The sequence below is a fragment of the Phocoena phocoena genome, chromosome 3 (assembly GCF_963924675.1).
Source record: "Phocoena phocoena chromosome 3, mPhoPho1.1, whole genome shotgun sequence".
NCBI lineage: Eukaryota > Metazoa > Chordata > Mammalia > Artiodactyla > Phocoenidae > Phocoena > Phocoena phocoena.
Genome location: NC_089221.1, coordinates 41,333,602 through 41,353,670, shown reverse-complemented (window position 1 = coordinate 41,353,670; position 20,069 = coordinate 41,333,602). Strand labels below are relative to the sequence as shown.

Below are 20,069 nucleotides of genomic sequence, written 5' to 3'. Positions count from 1 at the left end.
GGTGCTCAAATAATTGAATGAACAAATGAAAAAGTACAATATGATTTTATATTATAAATAAAGGATGAGTTAAAAAAAAAAAAAAATCCCTTGAAGGATCTTCACAAACACCTACAGATTGTCATAGTTGAAAACTCCCAGCTCTAGAGGAATTTTAGTCTCCAAACACTCTAGGCACATGCCACACCAGCCATGGTATGAATGTTTTATACATTATAAAGCTTACTAAAACAGTAACCTTATTTTAAATTTTTGGATGTCAAATTTCTAACTACTGAATTAGGCTTAAAAATCTTTTTAATTGATAGATTTTAATTATAACAATACATATTCAGTAGTCATTGTAACAGATGCAAATCATTACACTAATCAGATCCTCAATTCTTGAATTTAAATTAGCATTCTCAGCCCAATGTTTTGGTATATTTGTGTCCTATATGTTGCTTAGAGAAAGCCAAGATTATTTTTTATACCTATTTTATTGGAAGCATTAAAATTTAAAAAGACCCTCATTAACTAACATGCAATAAACTCAAAGTTGAAACAAATAAAATATTAAACATGAAACAGGACCTGAATAAAATGCCTATTCACACATATCTTGAAAAGTATGCCTAATAAAGAGAGAGTTTTGTGGACACATAGTACACTGCAAGCAGTAAAGCTTCCATATCACTGCCCTACATTTTAAGCCTCCTCATCTTGTAAAACATGAATGATATTTGCAAGCTTTCAAGTGGCCTCCTAAAGAGTAAAATCAGAGCACAGATTAAGTCATATAAGATTAGAAAGCCTGAAGACAGAAACAGATTCGATGTTTGCTAGTCTCAAATTCCAAGGTCTGCATTTTCCTTTCCTTTGCTCAAATTCTATTCCCAGAGATACATGATATAAAGAGAAAAAATAATTGTCACTATAAGATGTTACTCCTATTTTCTTCATTTCTTCTCACTCCTGCGTTCATTAAGAACTTACTATAAGATGATGGACATGAGGCTTTTAACAAATTTAATGTGGGTATTTGGAATTAATTTTTGAAATTATCTGGCAAGCTGGCCGATGAAAAAAGCTATAACTCTAAAAACAAAATATTCTTTCTACTACCAAAGAAACAAACAACAACAACAAAGTCCCACCTACACTCACAGTATAAAATAAAGCATCATATATCTACATACTCTGATATAAACCTTGATGATTAGTTTATATTCAGTTAAATAAATAAAATTAGACAACCAATTTTTAAGAGGATAATATACAGCTTATGACTTTGAATTCATTTTTTAAAAAAGGTAATGTATTTTCACATATAAATTGTATAATCTCTAAAATATAGCCAAAAAAATCTTAATGTAAAATCCAAACAAGTAAAATATTATCAATTCTACTTTATTGAGGGCCAAAGCTCCTACATAATAACATGCAAGAATTTTAAATTCTTGAAAGCAAGTGTCAAGTACTATACACAATTTCCATACACAGCAGGTAGCAAAGCAAGAAAAGAACTGACACAGTTACTCTCCTTAAAAGAGACATACAATAGAGAACTGTTATACAGCGCTAGCATACTACAGATCTATGCATTAAAGATGTTGTGGCTATTAACAGTTTAAACCTTTACTGTATTTTACTAATTGGTACATAGAACTTTAAAGCTTTTGAAAGATAAAACATTCCAGTCAGTTCAATTCTCCAGCATTGTTCAAGTATTCCAAGTAGGAACAAAGAGGAAAATAAATCTGCTTTAATTGCTGAAGAATCACAGATAATAGAGATGGTTGAATACTTCAGAGGAAAAATCTTTTGTTCCTTAAACAATTTTAATAAAGAAAGATCATTCTCTATTTAAGTTTAAATGGTTCCTGTCTGCATATTAAAACTATTATAACATTCATTTTCTCTGTATTTAGCTAGTACAAGTTTTATATAGCTTGACAGTATGTGAAAATACCTTATTTTAATTGGGAGTATATTTTAGAACACAAAGTTCTGTATTTACCAATATAATTTTATTTAAAATAACTGTATATAATAATTGATCTGACTTGTTTTAATCCGTGTTAAATGTAAGAGTTAACTGAAGTTGTTTTAAAACTAATGACATGTCATTAATAAGAGTACAAATATTTCTATTTAAATGATCGATTAATTCTATTAATTTAATAGAATTCAGTAATTTAAGAGCATGTTTTACCCATAAACATAAAACAAGCTATTTTAATATAAGTTCAAATGCTGAGGTATATTATGTCATGTAACAGGAATATTATATACAATTTAATAATCTTCTAAACATGTAAGCAATCACTTACTATGGGGATTAATGCTACTGGTACATAATACATTTACTGATTAACCTATACCAAAAGTGCAGAAGGGAACACATTTATTTCTAGCTATACTAAGTCTTAACATTTTTCATTACTTGAATTTTTTATATTTTCCAAAATCAATGCCCTCCCACCCTCCACACACACACACACCAGTACTTGAAAAAAGGCCAATTAAAGAATGGCCATTTCACTATACAATTTACACTACCAAAATCATTAGTCATTACTTCTTCCTTAGAATTTTAAGCAATAGTATTGCTACAATCTTAAAAGCTATTCACCAATTTTCTTCAGTAGTTCGTGGGTAACGTAAAACCAACAGAGAGCAGTACATTGTAAAAAACTATTGCTGTTTTTAAAACCTAAAACTATATTGCAAACTAACATTTATATTTAGTCAACACTTCTCTCTTTTTAATAGTCTCATCTAAATACAAGAATATAAATAAGCATCTGCAAAGTAAAAAACATGAAAAAACATTATTCCATATTTAGTGCAAGTCTTAAAGAAAAAAAACTTTCATGCTAAACTGCCACCATAGAAGGTTCTCAAAGGCTACTAGTCTTTGATGTAAAATGAAATACTACTTAGTGAATAAAACATAAAAAACTCCTGTCTACCCTTCAAAGAGACATATCCTTTGACCTGGTACTCCAGACTAAAGCCTTGAAATTTTTGCACAAGAATGCTGCGTGAGGAAAGTCCAGACAAAACAGACACTTGAGATGCTAGAAGGCTGTATAACCCCAATCGCAGACACTACTCCTTCCAATAATCTAGCAGAGATAGCACTGCCATACACCAAAAGAAAGTAATCTCACCAAAAGAAAACTGACCCCTTAAAAAAAAAAAAAAAAGCAAGCAGTCAAAGCAAATATAAGCCTTTAACTTAGGTTTATCTTTTTGTGCAGGTCACCTCTTAATGACCGATTTTTAATTCAAGTTTCCAGACTTATAAAAAGTTTTCATCTATAAACTTTTAGTATTGTAGGAGGCAAAAATAACATAAAACAAATACTGGTGCTGCAAATATGGATTTATTTTGAAAGACTTGCAAAAATCATTCATTTTTAAAATTTCTTACAGTAATACAAGCAATGAAAAAATTCAAAACTTATTAAAGTGACAATAAATTTATATTAAATAACTTGCTGCTTGCAGACATTCTAAAACAGCAATATTTGTTGGCTGAATGTGTTAATAACATGTGCTTAATCAAGTAGCAATTAATTATTGCAAGTATCAACAAGTAACAAACCTTTAACTGCTGTGTTACTGCTATTTGGAAGTAACTGTCAAACAGCCAAACAAAAAATTGGCAATATTCAAAACACTGACTCTATTTATTTTACATGCACACCTAATTTTTAAATAAAGATATTAATACAGACTACGTAAAACATCTAAAATATTAGGATTTTACATTAATAGTGTGTACTATCGTAATTTTTCAAAAGAAAAAAAAAGTTTAGAAATCGTAGCCATCTTTCACCCCACGCCACAAATTTGAGATTTACAGATAGCTAAAACAAAAAAGTTTCCTTTCTTACATGCTTGTATGTTGAGATTGCATGTATAACTAAGTGTAACACCTTTATAAAATTTAAAACAGGTGGTGCTTAATAGTTTTTAGATAAAATAACCAAGTACCTAAATGAAAACAAACCACTGAACGTATCAATATAAACACTGAAGGATAGTGCCTGGCACACTTATGTGCTCAGTAAGTATTTAATGAATAAATAAATGAAGAATGAAGGAAAGATGGCATATAACATAATTTTATGGAAGTAATATACTAATGTCAAACTATTAAGGCTTATTTCACATTATTTTTATTAATAAACTGAAATCAATTCTTATTTTATCGGGGTAGTTTTTTATTTTTGTATGTTAAAAGATTAACTATAGCAGTTGATAGCTAATATAAGGTAATTGTGAAAAACAGGAATTAGTATTTTTAAAACACTTACTACAAATGATTAAAAAGCAAATCAAAAATGTACCTATGCAGGTCTAAGTTATGCTTTAGTTGCTTTGTGGGGGAGCCTTTACTCACTCTTCAAAGAGTACTGAAAATTTAACTTCTGTCTTTTGTATAATACAAGTGAATATAAAAAGACAATGTGTTCATTGGACTTGTGTATTCATCAAATGTACTGAAAGGAGACTGGGGTGGGGTGGCATAAAGAAAAAAAAGTTACTCTCTTAATAAGCACAAAGGCAAAAACATTCTTCACCCAACCTCCACAGCACAGCAGCTCCTGCCACAAAAAACAAGGGCCTAGCAAACAACCATTCGTTAGCTTTCCTTGTTATCTGTAGGAAGTATCACATATTTGAAAATAATAATGGTGCAACCCACAAAAGTTGCATCACGCAAAATTTTTTTTTAAACACTGTGCTTCTACATAAATCAACAAGATTATTCTAAGACACTGTCATCACCTCTTGATATTTAACATTTTATTAGTTGCAAGAATAAATGAAAAGGATAGTTAGCAATTTATACACAAGAAAGAAGATATTAAGAATGACTGATTAAAAATTTACCATGTGCTCTGACATAAAATTCATTATTAGCAGTAATCCAGGTATTACTACAATTTTATTCTCTGAAGATTTGTTTTCTAACAATGTGAACATTAGGTATAGTTCTAAAATGACAGAATAGAATTCTTTACACTAGAAAATGCTAAGCAGACTTTATCCCTCTACATTCTATTCCTAAAAGAAAGGATAGGATACAAGTTGTCAACATACAACTGATGCACAGAATAAAACGTTTTTTTCTTTGTATGGTATCGACATCCACAAAACACTATAAAAATTCCTTTAATTTGTTATGTTATATATATTAAATTCTACCTGTCAGATATAACAGTAAAAAAAGAAAGAAAGAAAATTAAAGTTTACTTGGTGACATGCCCCTAGAGCTAATCTAATAACAGTTTAAAATAATAAGCATTATAGGGAGTTCCCTGGTGGTCCAGTGGCTGAGAATCCACCTTTCAACGCAGGGGACACGGATTTGATCCCTGGTTGGGGAACTAAGATCCCACATGCCGCAGGGCAACTAAGCCCACGTGCTGCAACTACTGAGCCTGTGAGCCACACAACGAAAGATCCTGTGTGCCACAACTAAGACCTGACGCAGCCAAAAATAAATAAATTTTTTTTTAAATAATAATAATAAGCAGTATATACTTAAGATTTAAGAAATGAAACATGACGGGACAAATAAAAAAGGGTCTGAGGTTTTAGCTCTCCAAGAAATCCACGTAAGAAGAAGTTTGAGGACCTAAGTTTTAAGTTGCCTTACTAGACTGCTAAGATTAAAAAAAAACAGAGGTGGGGCTTCCCTGGTGGCGCAGTGGTTGAGAGTCCGCCTGCCGATGCAGGGGACACAGGTTTGTGCCCCAGTCCGGGAAGATCCCACATGCCGCAGAGCGGCTGGGCCCGTGAGCCATGGCCACTGAGCCTGCGTGTCTGGAGCCTGTGCTCCGCAACGGGAGAGGCCACAACAGTGAGAGGCCCGCATACCACAAAAAAAAATAATAAATAAATAAAAAATAAGAGAACAGAGGTAATAATCCCCACCATATCCTGCACCATACATCTGAAGTATCATGAGAAATCCTGGCAACATTTTAAAAGGGATTCAGTCAAACTGGAAGGTAATCAAGATGATGAATTAACTGAAACTCATGTAAAATGAACCAAAGCCCTGGGGATGTTTAAGCCAGAAAAGACTTAGGAAAATGATTCTCAAACATTTTGGTCTCAAGACTCCTTTACACTCTTAAATATTATGGAACCCCAATGAGATTTTGCTTATATGAGATATACCTATAGATATTTATCATACAAGAAATTAAAATGGAAAGAAATTTAAACATAAACTTAGTATAAAATAATAATAAATCAATTATATACTAATATAAATAACATTATAAAAGTATATTTCAAAAACTAAAAATTTGAGAAGAGTAGCACTTTTGAAATCTCTAATGTCTAGCTTAATAGAAGACAGCTGAATTCTGATTTCTGTTCTTATATTCAAACTGTTGGCTAAGTTGTCTTGCTTACTATATATGAAGAGAACTCATCCCCGCACAGATATGTAATTAGAGGGGGGAGCAATATTTTAATAACCTTAATATTTTCATTCTCTCATTAAATCCATGGCTGGTTCTTGCACTTTAATTGAAAATTTTACCAGGACTTCCCTGGTGGCACAGTGGTTAAGAATCCGTCTGCCAATGCAGGGCACATGGGTTCGATCCTGGCCCAGGAAGATCCCACATGCCACAGAGTGACTAAGCCCGTGCGCCACAACTACTGAGCTTGCGTTCTAGAGCCTGCAAGCCACAGCTACTGAAGCCCGTGTGCCACAACTGCTAAAGTCCGCGTGCCTAGAGCCCGTGCTCCGCAACGAGAAGCCACCACAATAAGAAGCCCACACACCACAACGAAGAGTAGCCCCCGCTTGCCATAACTAGAGAAAGCCCGTGCACAGCAACGAAGACCCTACGCAGCCAAAATAAATAAATTTATTTAACCAAAAAAAAGAAAGTTTTACCCATTCATGATTTTACAACCATCATATGTCAGTTACTGAAAATAATGGTTCACAGAAGTATGCAGATCTTCCAAATGTTAACATATTTCATTACACAGTATTTTAAAAGTCACATTCATTAATATCACTATCAATCCCATTAGAACAGTCCTTAAGTACTGGGAAGTTGTCGAGCTCATTCAGATCAGTGGCAGAATCAAGTTCTACAAAAATTCTAATTTTCACTCCAAAGCTTGAAGTTTATCATGGGCAACACTTCCTGTAAGTGACAGGTTTATTTCTGAAAAGATGTCTACCACATACTGAATACTGAACAACCATAATGTGTCTGTCATCTGTTATTGTTTTTTCACCTAAAAGGTGTTCCATGAAGAAAAGGACTAGGTTCAGTTTGCAATGGCAACTCAACCATACAAGTTTTTCCTTGATACAACTGTACTTCGGTATGCCAAAGAGTTTTACGCATACTTCTGTTTTGCTACATGGAACATAAAAAAGGTGTACATGCAGAATTGAGATTTTTAAAAATTAATAATTTTCACTGCTTCATCAAAGACATTAACTAGCTTCTTTTTTAAGAAACCTCAAATGCAGGGAAGTGAAGGATACAATGACAGGTCACACAGTTAGGGCCACTGCCTTTATTTACACTAAGGTGCTAACAGTTTTGCCACCGTTGCTTTTGTAACATACGTGTCAAAGTCAACGCACTGAAAAGGGCAAATAAAGTCTCTGAATAATTATGAAAATAGTTTGACTCTGTGGACCTTCTATAAGGGTTCTGCTCCCTGAGCCCCCCACCACTCTTTGAGAACCACCGATTTAGAACCAAAGAGCTGTTTTCAAATATACAGAAAGCTATCATGTAGAAAATGGCATGCCCCATGTATTATTAGGGCAGATCTTTTTTTTTTTAAATAAATTTATTTATTTATTTTTATTTTATTTTTGGCTGCATCGGGTCTTTGTTGCTGCGTGCAGGCTTTTCTCTGGTTGTGGTGAGCAGGGGCTACTCTTCGTTGTGGTGCACAGGCCTCTCACTGCAGTGGCTTCTCATTGCGGAGGACAGGCTCTAGGCGCGTGGGCTCAGTAGTTGTGGCATGCGGGCTCAGTAGTTGTGGAGCACGGACTTAGTTGCTTGGCGGCATGTGGGATCTTCCCAGGCCAGGGATCGAATCCGTGTCCCCCGCATTGGCAGGCAGATTCTTAACCACTGTGCCACCAGAGAAGCCCAAGGGCAGATCTTGAACCAATGGACATTATTTATAAAGAAACAGCTTAGCACCAAATTAAGAAACAACCTTTTCCCTTTAAAAAAACTGACGAACAGTAAAACCCACCCTTTATAGTGTACAGTTCTGGTTTTTTCTAACAAATGCATCACAAAAAATATCGGTTTTGACAAAAAAATCAACACGACTATCAAGATATAGAACAGTTCTCCATCGCCCCCTAAAATTTTCTAATGCCCATTATAGTTAATTCCTCCTCCCACATCCAATCCTGAAAACCACTCATCAGTTTTTTGTTCCTAGAGTTTTGCCTGTTCTAAAATGTCAAATGAATGAAATCACACAGTATGTACGTAGCCTTGGAGTCTGGCTTCTTATTAGCATAAAGCATGCTAATAAGCATGCTAATAAGAAGCATGTTCGTTCCTAATCAGTGTGCAGAAATCCACTGACAGAGTGTTTCCAGTTACTGGAATTATTAATAAAGCTATTAAAAATATTTACATGCAGGATTTTGTGTAAACATAGATTTCATTTCACTTTGGTAAATATTCAGAAGTGAGACTACTGGATTATATGATAAGCATATGTTTATAAAAAACTGCCACACTATTTTCCAAAATAGTTGTACCATTTTGCATTCCTATGAGAGTTCTAGTAGCTCTGCATCCTTGCTAGCATTTGGTATGGTCAGTTTTTTTAAGCCATTCAAATAAGTGTGTTGTGGGAGCTCACTGTAGTTTTAATATGCAATTTCATAATCACTAATGATGTTAAGCATCTTTTCATGCGTTTATTTCCCATCTGAGTATCTTCTGGGTAAAGTGTATGCTCATTTTTATTTAAGTTAATATCTTATTATTTAGTTATAAGTGATTTATTTTCAGATACATTTCCTTTATCAGATAACATGTTTGTCAAATATTTTCTCCCAATCTATGGCTTGTCTTTTCATTCTTTTAACAATGTCTTTCAAAGCAATTTGAAAGAAAATTTTATTTGTGAGCAAGTCCAACCTCATAATTTTTTAAAAAATAAATTATGCTTTGGTGTTATAGCTAAAAACTATTTATCCAAACCAAAGTTACAAAGATTTTCTCCTACATTTTCTTCTACAAGTTTTACAATTTTCAGTTTTATATTTCAGACTATGAGTTTACATCTAGGGCTTTGAGTTAATTCTTAAGTATAGTGCAAGGTATGAATGAAGTTTTTTGTTGTTTTTTGGTTTTTTGCATTTGGATATACAATTATTCCATCTTCATTTGTTTTGTGTATTTTTTTGATATATTTTTTTTAATTTTATTTATTTATTTTTGGCTGTGTTGGGTCTTCGTTTCTGTGCGAGGGCTTTCTCTAGTTGCAGCGAGCAGGGGCCACTCTTCATCGCGATCCACGGGCCTCTCACTATCGCGGCCTCTCTTGTTGCAGAGCACAGGCTCCAGATGCGCAGACTCAGTAGTTGTGGCGCACAGGCCCAGTTGCTCCGCGGCATGTGGGATCTTCCTAGACCAAGGCTCAAACCCGTGTCCCCTACATTGGCAGGCAGATTCTCAACCACTGCGCCACCAGGGAAGCCCCTTCATTTGTTTTAAAGACTATTTTTTTCTACATAAGAAACACCATTCTAATAATTATGACTGATCAGTGACATAAAGAGCAGCCTCAAAAGAAATGAGAATCAGCTGGAAATTTTTAAAACAGAAGTTTAAGAACCAGTTGTTCAGTCCAATAAAAAAAAGGGCAGAACATTAAATTATCCTTCCAACTCTCACTCTATGAAGTCCCGAGAGGAGCATGTCTTAGGGAAGACTTACAGGTCTTCTTCCCTCATGTTCTCAACCCTCACCCTCCAGCAGTTCAGCTTTTATCTAGTTTATTACTAACTGAATTCCCACATCAGATTTCTCCTGAATAAAATGTTAAACAATTTTTTAGATGAAAAACAACCTGATGAAGTAATATAACTAGGTAACATCTAAAGTTATCCTTTGGTTTTAAATTCCTAAGATCCATTTTCTAAAACTAGAATAACCACTGAAATTGGTCCCCAACTAAGTTTAGTCCATATGCTTAATCACTGGGCTTTAATAGGTATACCTGTATTAATTTTTAAAATATATAACAGTGTTCAATAGAAATCATAATAGCTAGTTCCCTTACCTTCCAATTAAGATTCAAGCTTCTATCCAATTTCAGATACAAATATAACAGTAGTCTATAACAGTAGTGTTGAGTAATTAATAAAAATGGTATACTAAGTTAACAAATAGGTTTACCGTATATAATAGTGACATTAAAATGCTGTTTCCACATCTCCTTTTAAAACACGCATGAGGATTTACTTCACATTTTGAAATATTTTTATCATTAATGTTGATATATACATTTTTAGAATCATTTTTTGTTCAAAATGCAAGCATAATCAATTCCAATTGCTCAATATTTCTGGAAGTACCCTTCAGCCCCTGGTCTTGTCATTATGCTACTTATTAAACTCTCCATCCAACAGTGTGTAGGAACAAGACGACATGAAACCCCTACTGGCATTATGTTACCTATCTGATTACTTAATACTTTCATTTTAATATAAAACTAAATGAATGGCAAAAACTTAGGTTTGAAAATTACCTATGGGTTTCAGTTATCCATATTAAGTATCACTTCAAGAACTATGAATAAGGCTTCCCTGGTGGCGCAGTGGTTGAGGGTCCGCCTGCCGATGCGGGGGACGTGGGTTCGTGCCCCAGTCCAGGGGGATCCCGCGTGCCGCGGAGCGGCTGGACCCGTGGACCATGGCTGCTGGGCCTGCGCGTCCAGAGCCTGTGCTCCGCAATGGGAGAGGCCACAGCAGTGAGAGGCCCGTGTACCACAAAAAAAAAAAAAAAGAACTATGAATAATTATACATAAGACTTCAACTGATTTCAACTGGAATATCACACTGACATTTTGACTACTATACTTCAAGAAAGACATAACAAAGCTAGGGAAAATCTAAAAAGGGCAACAAAATTCATTAAAACTATACAACTGATTTTAGGGGATATCATTAAAAACACAAAATTCAAAGCAGCCTGTATACCTCTCTGGTATGCTTCATAGCACCTTTTTAGAGCAATAGATTGCTCTCTGACTTATTCATTTTGCAAACTGAATAGAAAGAAAAGAACTTACAAGTGCTACTAACAAACTCTCTAAAATTTGAAACTTTATTATAGAGAGTAAACCTCATAATACTGGAACAAGAAAGTAATCTCTTGGGGCTTAAAAGAGATGGTCATTGGAAAAGGTAAAATAATAGTACCTTCATTAATTAATGAACATATGGCATGTGTAAATCCTCCTCCTCTCACACACACACCTGTCTCATTTCTCTTATACTTGACTAAGCAAGTGACATTTGGTTTTTTTGTTTGGTTTTTTGGGGGGGTTTTAGGCTGAGCCACGTGGCATGCAAGATCTTAGTTCCCCAACCAGGGACAGAACCTGGGCCCTCTGCAGTAGAAGCATGGAGTCCTAACCACTGGACCATCAAGGAACTCCCAGCAAGTGACATCTGATTAACACTTGATGAACAGGTAGATGGTACCTGGATGAAGAGCTAGGGAATTGGTAAAAAGCAGCTGGGCATAATTAACTGAAATCTGAATGCCCTGAAGCAGGAAAGAAGAACAGCAAGTTCCAGGCTTGCTGTGGTTGAAGCACAGAGTGTAAAAGACAGAGGCACAAGATAAACTTAGAAAGATAGGAGTTAAATCACACAAGACCTCAAAGGCCATGATAGGATTTTAATGTTTACTCTCAGGTCAGTAAAAAACACCAAAGGATTTTACACAAAAGGATGACACAACCAGCATTTTAAAAAGACTATTCTGGTTATCTGTGGAAAGTGAATTAGAGGAAGATTAAAGTATCTATGGAGATCAATTAAGAAACAGGGCAGCAATCTATGTGAAAAATGATGGTAGCCTTGACTAGGATGATGGCAAGGTCAGGAGGCAGATCTAAGAGATAATTTAAAGACAAAACCAAGCAGTCTTAGGCATAACCAGCCTTCCAAATTGTCTGTACTTGTCTATTTATTTATCTATTTATATCTTTAATGGTGCAAACAGAAACTTAAGTGTGACCCATTATTTAAATTATGTTTACAGGTTCAAAATTAAGTGACAAAAGAATGTACAATTAGAAAGGGAGTAGTCAAGAAACATACCCGTATATCTGATAATTGTAAACCAGATATAAAATGAAAAGCATGTTTATATGATTACACATTTTTACTAGAAGTCTTAGAAACTTTACAAAATTTATGCCATTGTACAATATAGGTATAAATAACAAGTTGCATCTAAAGTAACACCACACACTGAAAAATTCTATAAGTGACGATGACCAAAATTCTATCTGCTGCTGATTAACAGAAGAACCTTACTCATGTATTGTTAGTTGTAATCTCTCATGCATAATGCAGAAATAGGATGTGTGTGTGTACACACACATATATACACAAGTAAAAATTACAATAATTGGCTCCAGAAAAACCCAATATACTTAATTTTAGATAGTACTGGTAAGTTCTTACAACTTAAATAGGAGTGTAACTGAGAAAATTAAAAATAATATATTCATTATAAAAATATTGATTCCTACTTATAAATGCCACAAAAATGGAAGCCTTTTGTAATTTTAATGTTTGTATATATTTGTGTAAAATGCTTAACACAAATTATCTTTTTGTAATGATTATTTCTTCTTAAAATTTATATACACTTTTCCTAGAAGAACCCAGAACACCATCTGAAAAATCTGTTGTACAAAAATAACCCTGAAGGCAGAATCCTAGCAGTGTATAGTAGAGAATTCTTACCAATTTTTCATCAACCGTTATGAGTTGCGTGTCTCGAGTTTGGTCCTGTGCCAACCTCCATGTGGAAGTGCTCAGCGACCTGCAGTGAAAGACTTTAAGTTAAAAAGTGATCCATGCAATGAGAAAAGAGAGGCAGACAAATCTTACAGAAACCAGCTACTTTAACAGTATCTGTCTTATAAAACAAAAAGAATAGAAAGAAATAGAAGAGGGCACAAAAATCCTTTTTCTCCCCAATTAGTTCTGTCTGCTGAGTTTCTGGCAGACTCTCACTTGACAGTTCACAACAGGCTGTACTTTATGGCAGTCTATAGGCTCTCTGTCATAGAAGGGCCGCCAGTGACAAGAACTGTTCTGCTCTCTATGAATGCACACTGGCTAGTTTGTCATTACAAGGAAGAAAAATGCAAAGCTATATCAACACTTCTGGAATGCTGATTCCTAAATGATGGCATCAGAAAGAAAAAGAAAAATCTCCATCATATTCTTAATGGACTAAAGTAAAAGTTGTAGAATTTAATTACATAATGTTAACAAAAAGTTCCTTCACTCTAATTTCAAAACAAAAGTTTAAATAGGAATGATTTGCATCATTTAAACCAATGTTATTGGTTTAATCCTGTGACCCATTCACAGAATTGAATAAAGTCTGAATAGCTGAAATAGAAATATTAAGTCAGAAATAAAATCTGCACAGAATCTAACTCCTTTGTATTAGCATGGTCCCACTCTCACCCCAAGGAAATTATGAAAAGCTAACAGATTTTTTTTATTTCATGTACACACTGTAGTTTATACTAATGAATGCAATAGCCGTCGATGATTGTGACAATTTAGTATTTTAGAATTTTCCAAAATATTAAACCATCCTATGTAGATTTCTCTTTAGAAAGTAAGTTAGTATACACAATTGACTTGAGTTTCCAAACCAATTGAATATATTCAATTCTTTTATTTAATGCAATATAATCACCAATAATTCATGTAAAACTTCATGCCAAATGTTCAACTTTCAACAGCTACATTGTACACAGCTTTATAGAAAATCTACCTACTAATAACATAAAGATAACTCATAATACAAAAGGCTTTGTTTCATGAACATATATTTTTTAAAAATATCAATTATTTCCCCTAATTAATACAATTCATTATCACTATAAATACCTTGCTCAGAAATATATCCACACAAAATACACCTACATGGATATTATTTTAAATTATTTATACAAACAGTTAAAATATATGTTCTAGTTGTTATAATACTAAAGAAGTATAATTAAGTACCTTTTAAAATCTATTTACTCTGGAAATCACTAAGAGCAATAATATAACAATAAGAACGTTTTGAGTATTTATAAATAAATCCATATATTGCAAGAAAAAAGTGAGGCAATGATAAGGGAACTCAGGAAAACTTGAAATATTAGAAGTATTAGAAAATGCAGGGACTTCCCTTGTGGCCCAGTGGGTAAGAATCTGCCTTCCAATGCAGAGGACGCGGCTTCAATCCCTGGTCGGGGAACTAAGATCCCACATACCACAGGGCAACTAAGCCCACACACCACAACTACTGAGCCCACGTGCTCTAGAGCCAGTGGGCCACAACTACTGAGTTCACACACCACAACTAGAGAGCCCACGCACCACAACTACTGAGCCTGCGTGCTCTAGAGCCCCCATGCCACACACACAGACCACGCACCACAACAAAAGATCCCTCATGCCACAACTAAGACCTGACACAGCCAAATAAATTAAATAAATATTTTAAAAGGAAAAGAAAATATAGCTATATTTCAAGAAAATGGAACTACCTAATTCCTCTAATGAATAGAAGTGTTAGATCAAAATAGTGGAAATTAGATTAAAACTCTGTAATCCACAAACTGTGTAATGTAAAATTATACAGTAGGTTTGATTGATTTAAACAATTTTCTTTTAAATTGTATGCTAAAATCTTATTGTACATTAGCTGTAACCCAAAGTAAATTTTTTAAAATGTTAAAGTATATATACTTTAATGGTAGATATATTTTAATAATTTTAGATTGATCTCCAACTAATCATAAGAATGAAGCTGTATGTCATTTTCTGTAAACAGATAACTATTATAAACAAATACACAGATGAAAAATTATGCTTATATTTTTATCAGCCTGTATGTAAAAGGCAACACAATAAAAGACAAAAGATGTTAAGTAAAATAATATTACCAGAAAAGTTAAAAATAAAAATAGGGCTTCCCTGGTGGCGCAGTGGTTGGGAATCTGCCTGCCAATGCAGGGGACATGGGTTCGATCCCTGGTCTGGGAAGATCCCACATGCTGCGGAGCGGCTGGGCCTGTGAGCCATGGCCACTGAGCCTGCGCGTCCAGAGCCTGTGCTCCGCAATGGGAGAGGCCACAACAGTGAGAGGCCCGCGCGCCGCAACTGGAGAAAGCCCACGCACAGAAATGAAGACCTAACACAGCCAAATAAATAAATAAATAAATAATTTTTAAAAATAAAATAAAAATTTTTTGTAAGAAAAAGATAGGCTAGAATGCAAAGAAATTATAAGTAGAAATTCTTATTTATTATTTGAAACAATATATTCACATATAATTTATTTCAGAAAAATTTGCCTAAAAAACACACAATGTATATATGTATATGTATATATATGGGTTATATATATTAAGTCATGTGCCAAGTAGCTACTCCTGAAACACAGAGACAGCAATTCTTAAAAAACAAACCTCAGATGTGGAGAAAAATTCTCCTCCAATTCTAGATAGTTAAGGTAGCAACAGAGATCTACAGTCAATTACGAACACAGCATTTAATTAATTATACCTACAAAATATAATCTACAGTTAATTTTAGATTAAATATGAACTATATAGCAAATATCTTTTTGTTTATTAGCCTGTAAAGAACACCACAACAGTGAAGTGGAAGAAGTAAAGAAAATATTTTTAGTCATATTAGAGTATAAAAACGTTACTAAACAAAATATAAAACCTAGAAAGCATAAAGTAAAAAATGACAGAAGCTACTACAAAAAAACTTCTAAACCAAAATACGATAAATTAAGAATAAGACAGGTAGGGCTTCCCTGGTGGCGCAGTGGTTGAGAGTCCACCTGCCGATGCAGGGGACACGGGTTCGTGCCCCGGTCCGGGAAGATCCCACATGCCACAGAGCGGCTGGGCCCGTGAGCCATGGCCGCTGAGCCTGTGCATCCGGAGCCTATGCTCCGCAACGGGAGAGGCCACAACAGTGAGAGGCCCACGTACCACAAAAAAAAAAAAAAAAAAAAAGAATAAGGTAACAAACAAGGAATCTTTACAACACAAAACAGTAAAGGATCAATATCCAAAATAGGTAGGGAATTCTCTGGCGGTCCAATGGTTAGGATTCAGTGCTTTCACGGCTGGGGTCTCAGGTTTTATCCCACAAGCTGCGCAACAGGGCTAAAAAAAAAAAAGTAAAAGAGCTCCTACAAATTGGTACATAGGAATAATGAGTTTCAAAGGAGGGAGTCAAACAAGAAAAAAACAACCCAATTACAAATGGGAAAAGAATTTGAAGCCACATTTATCTAAAGATCTACAAATAACCAATAAGCACATGAAAAGATGCTCAACATTACTAATCACTAGGGAAATGCAAGTCAAACCTACAATGAGATATCACTTCATACCCATTAGGATGGTTGGGAAAAAATAAGCATTGGTGGAATATGGAGAAATTGGAACCCTTCTGCATTGCTGGTGGGAATGTAAAATGCAGTTGCTGTGGAAAACAGTATGGCAATTCCTAAAAAAACTAAACAGAATTAACACGTGATCCAGCAATTCCACTTATGGGTACATACCCAAAATAACTGAAAGGAGGGACTCAAACAGATATTTGTAATATTCATAGCAGCATTATTAGCAACAGCCAACAGTCAAATATTAATAATCATATTTTATTGGGCCATGTATCATAATACTAGGAAGTTAAGTGTACATACAGAAATGACTAATGTGTAATGATTAGTAAATAAATGGTAATTTTATCTTGCTATTTAGTTCCCCTTTTTTTTTGGGCTGCATTGGGTCTTAGTTGGAGCACACGGGATCTTCATTGAGGCGTGCAGGATCTTTTGTCTCCACGCTCGTCGTTATGGCACACAGGCTTCTCTCTAGTTGTGGTGCGCGGGTTTTCTCTTGTCTAGTTGCAGTGTGCAGGCTCCAGGGCGCATGGGCTCTGTAGTTTGCAGCACGTGGGCTCTCTCATTGAGGTGCATGAGCTCAGTAGTTGTGGCGCGCGAGCTTAGTTGCCCTGTGGCATGTGGGATCTTAATTCCCAGACCAGGGATCAAACCCATGTCCCCTGCATTAGAAGGTGGATTCTTTACCACTGGACCACCAGGGAGGTCCCTAGTACCCATTTTTGAGAAACTTAGAAATTTTGTTTGCTTCATGAACTTGCCTTGCTATCCACCCACTTGTTTTAACTGGTCTGTTCACATTTCCAAGTTTCTTAAGTGTCAATCTTAATTCTGAGCCCAAAGGGCTGTGACTGTTACTAATCAATTATTATTAGAGTATACAAACAATTTATTCTATTTAGTTTTTTTGTATAAGTTTCCTGTAAGACAATGAGGTATCCTGGAAATGGATATTAAGAGATATTATTTCTAACTCTGAATTTTACTACTTACTGTTGTGTCTATGAGCAAATCACTTAACGTCTCCGCATCTCGATTTCATTTTTGTAAATGTGTAAAATGAGGGCTTGTTCCTCTCTTTTTTTTCTACTGAAGAGTCTATGTGATTCTAATAAGTGGAACTGATTATAGTTCTAGTTTGTTTTAATAATCCCCTATGAAAATGCTATGGAATAACTAGTCAACTCATAATCTGATTTTCTTTAAAAATCTAAGGAGTTACAACTTTCAAAAGCATATACACATTTGTTTATCCATTAATTTCATGATGAACATTTGGGTTGTTTCTGCTAAAGATATTCACGTGCAGTTTTTGTGAGGACATAAGTTTGCAACTCTTTGGGTAAATACCTAGGAACACAACTCATGGCTTATATGTTAAGACTATGCTTAGCTTTGTAAAAAACTGCCACACTGTCTCCCAAAGTGGGTGTTCCATTTTGCATTCCCACCAGCAATAAATGAGTCTTCCTGTTCTCTTCATTCTCACAAGTGTTTGGTGTTGTCAGTTTCTTGGATTTTACCTATTTTAATAGGTGTGTAGTGGCATCTCATTGTTTTAATTTTCAATTCCCTAATGACATATGATGTTGAGGCACCTTTTCATATGCTTATTTTCCATTTACATATCTTCTTTAGTGAGGTATCTGTTCAGATCTTTCGCCTATTTTTTTTTTTTTTTTTTTTTTTTTGCGGTACGCGGGCCTCTCACTGCTGTGGCCTCTCCCGTTGTGAAGCACAGGCTCCGGACGCGCAGGCCCAGCGGCCATGGCTCACGGGCCCAGCCGCTCCGTGGCATGTGGGATCTTCCCGGACCAGGGCACAAACCCGCGTCCCCTGCATCGGCAGGCGGACTCTCAACCACTGCGCCACCAGGGAAGCCCCGCCTATTTTTAAATTGAATTTTTTTTCCTTATTGTTGAATTTTGAATTCTTTGTATATTGTAGATAAAAATTATTTATCAGATGTGTTTCGCAAATATTGTCTCCAACTCTGTGCTTTTCTTTCTCTTAAAGTGTCTTTCAAAGAGCAGAAGCTTTTAATTTTAATGAAGTCCAACTCATCTATGTTTTTCTTTCATGGATGGTGTTTTTGATGTTGTATCTAAAAACTCAGCCCCAAACCAAGGTACCTAGATTGTCTCTTATGTTATGTTCTAGAAGTTTGATAGTTTTGCTTCTTACATTTAGATCCATGATCCATTTTGAGTTAATTTTCGTGAAAGGTGTAAGGTCAATGTGTAGATTCTTTTTTTTTTTTGGCATGTGGTTATGTTCCAGTTCCAGTTATTAAAAAGATTATCTTTTCTCCACTGGATTGCCTTTGCTCCTCCCTCCAAGATCAGTTACCTATCTTTGACTAGTCTATTTCTGGACTATCAATTCTACCCATTGATTTATTTGCTGATCACTGTGTTGATTATTGCAGTTGTATACTAAATCTTGAAGTCAGTTAGTGTCAGTCCTCTTTGTTATCCTTCTTCACTATTATATTGAATATTTTGGGTCTTTTGCCTTCCAGTATATAATCAGTTTCTTGACATCCACAAAGTAGCTTGCTGGGGTTTTGATTGGAACTGTGCTGAATCTATACATCAAGTTGGGAGGAAATGACATTTTAACAATATTGAATCTTCCTATCCATGTATATTTATTAGGATCTTCTTTGATTTTTTTCATCAAAGTTTTGTGGTTTTCTACATAGACGTCTTACAAATACTTTTTTAATACTTCAAAATATACTCTTCAAAAAGTCTTAATGGTGAAAAGATAAAAAGAAATCATTTGCACTAAAAATAGTATCTGAATAAGAATCACATTGCTGACTCCAAGTACTAACACTATTCTCCTCCTGAAGCAAAGTAACTTTATCAACTAAGAATAGTAAAACTCCCATATTATTGTAGCAGTTTGAAAACATGGCTCCAAATTCCTTTGACACTCCTCCTTCCCATGAGGGGCTGGAGGTCTATGTTCTCTATTCCTAGAATCTAGTCCTGTGACACCTTGATCAATATAATACGGAAGTGAGGCTATGCGTATTTCCAGGCTCAGACCTTAAAAAACTAACAGTTTCTACTTCTTGTCTCTTAGAACATTGTTTCTTGGGATATTCTCTCTTGGAACCCAGCCACCATGTTGTGAGGAAGTCCAGCCTGCCCCACAAAAACCCATGTGAAGAGGAATCAACAGCCAATACCACTTTGCTAGCCAAGTGGGCAAGCTATTAGACATGAATCCTCTAGCCCAAGTTGAGCCATCCCAGCAGACACCACCTGCAGCAGAGATAAGCTTCCCTGCCAAGCCCTGCCCAAATTTCAGATTTCTGAGTAAAACAAATGACTGTTGCT

The 20,069-nt window shown here is 35.0% G+C and overlaps 1 protein-coding gene across 1 annotated transcript in view; it reads right to left on the bottom strand.

Annotated features, from left to right (window-relative positions):
* NDUFS4 (NADH:ubiquinone oxidoreductase subunit S4) overlaps window positions 1-20,069 on the bottom strand; it is a 120,943-nt gene that overhangs the window by 56,648 nt on the left and 44,226 nt on the right. The window contains exon 2 of the mRNA XM_065874696.1: window positions 13,017-13,095. Within this exon, the coding sequence (XP_065730768.1) occupies window positions 13,017-13,095 (79 nt within the window). The remainder of the gene's footprint in view (window positions 1-13,016; window positions 13,096-20,069) is intronic.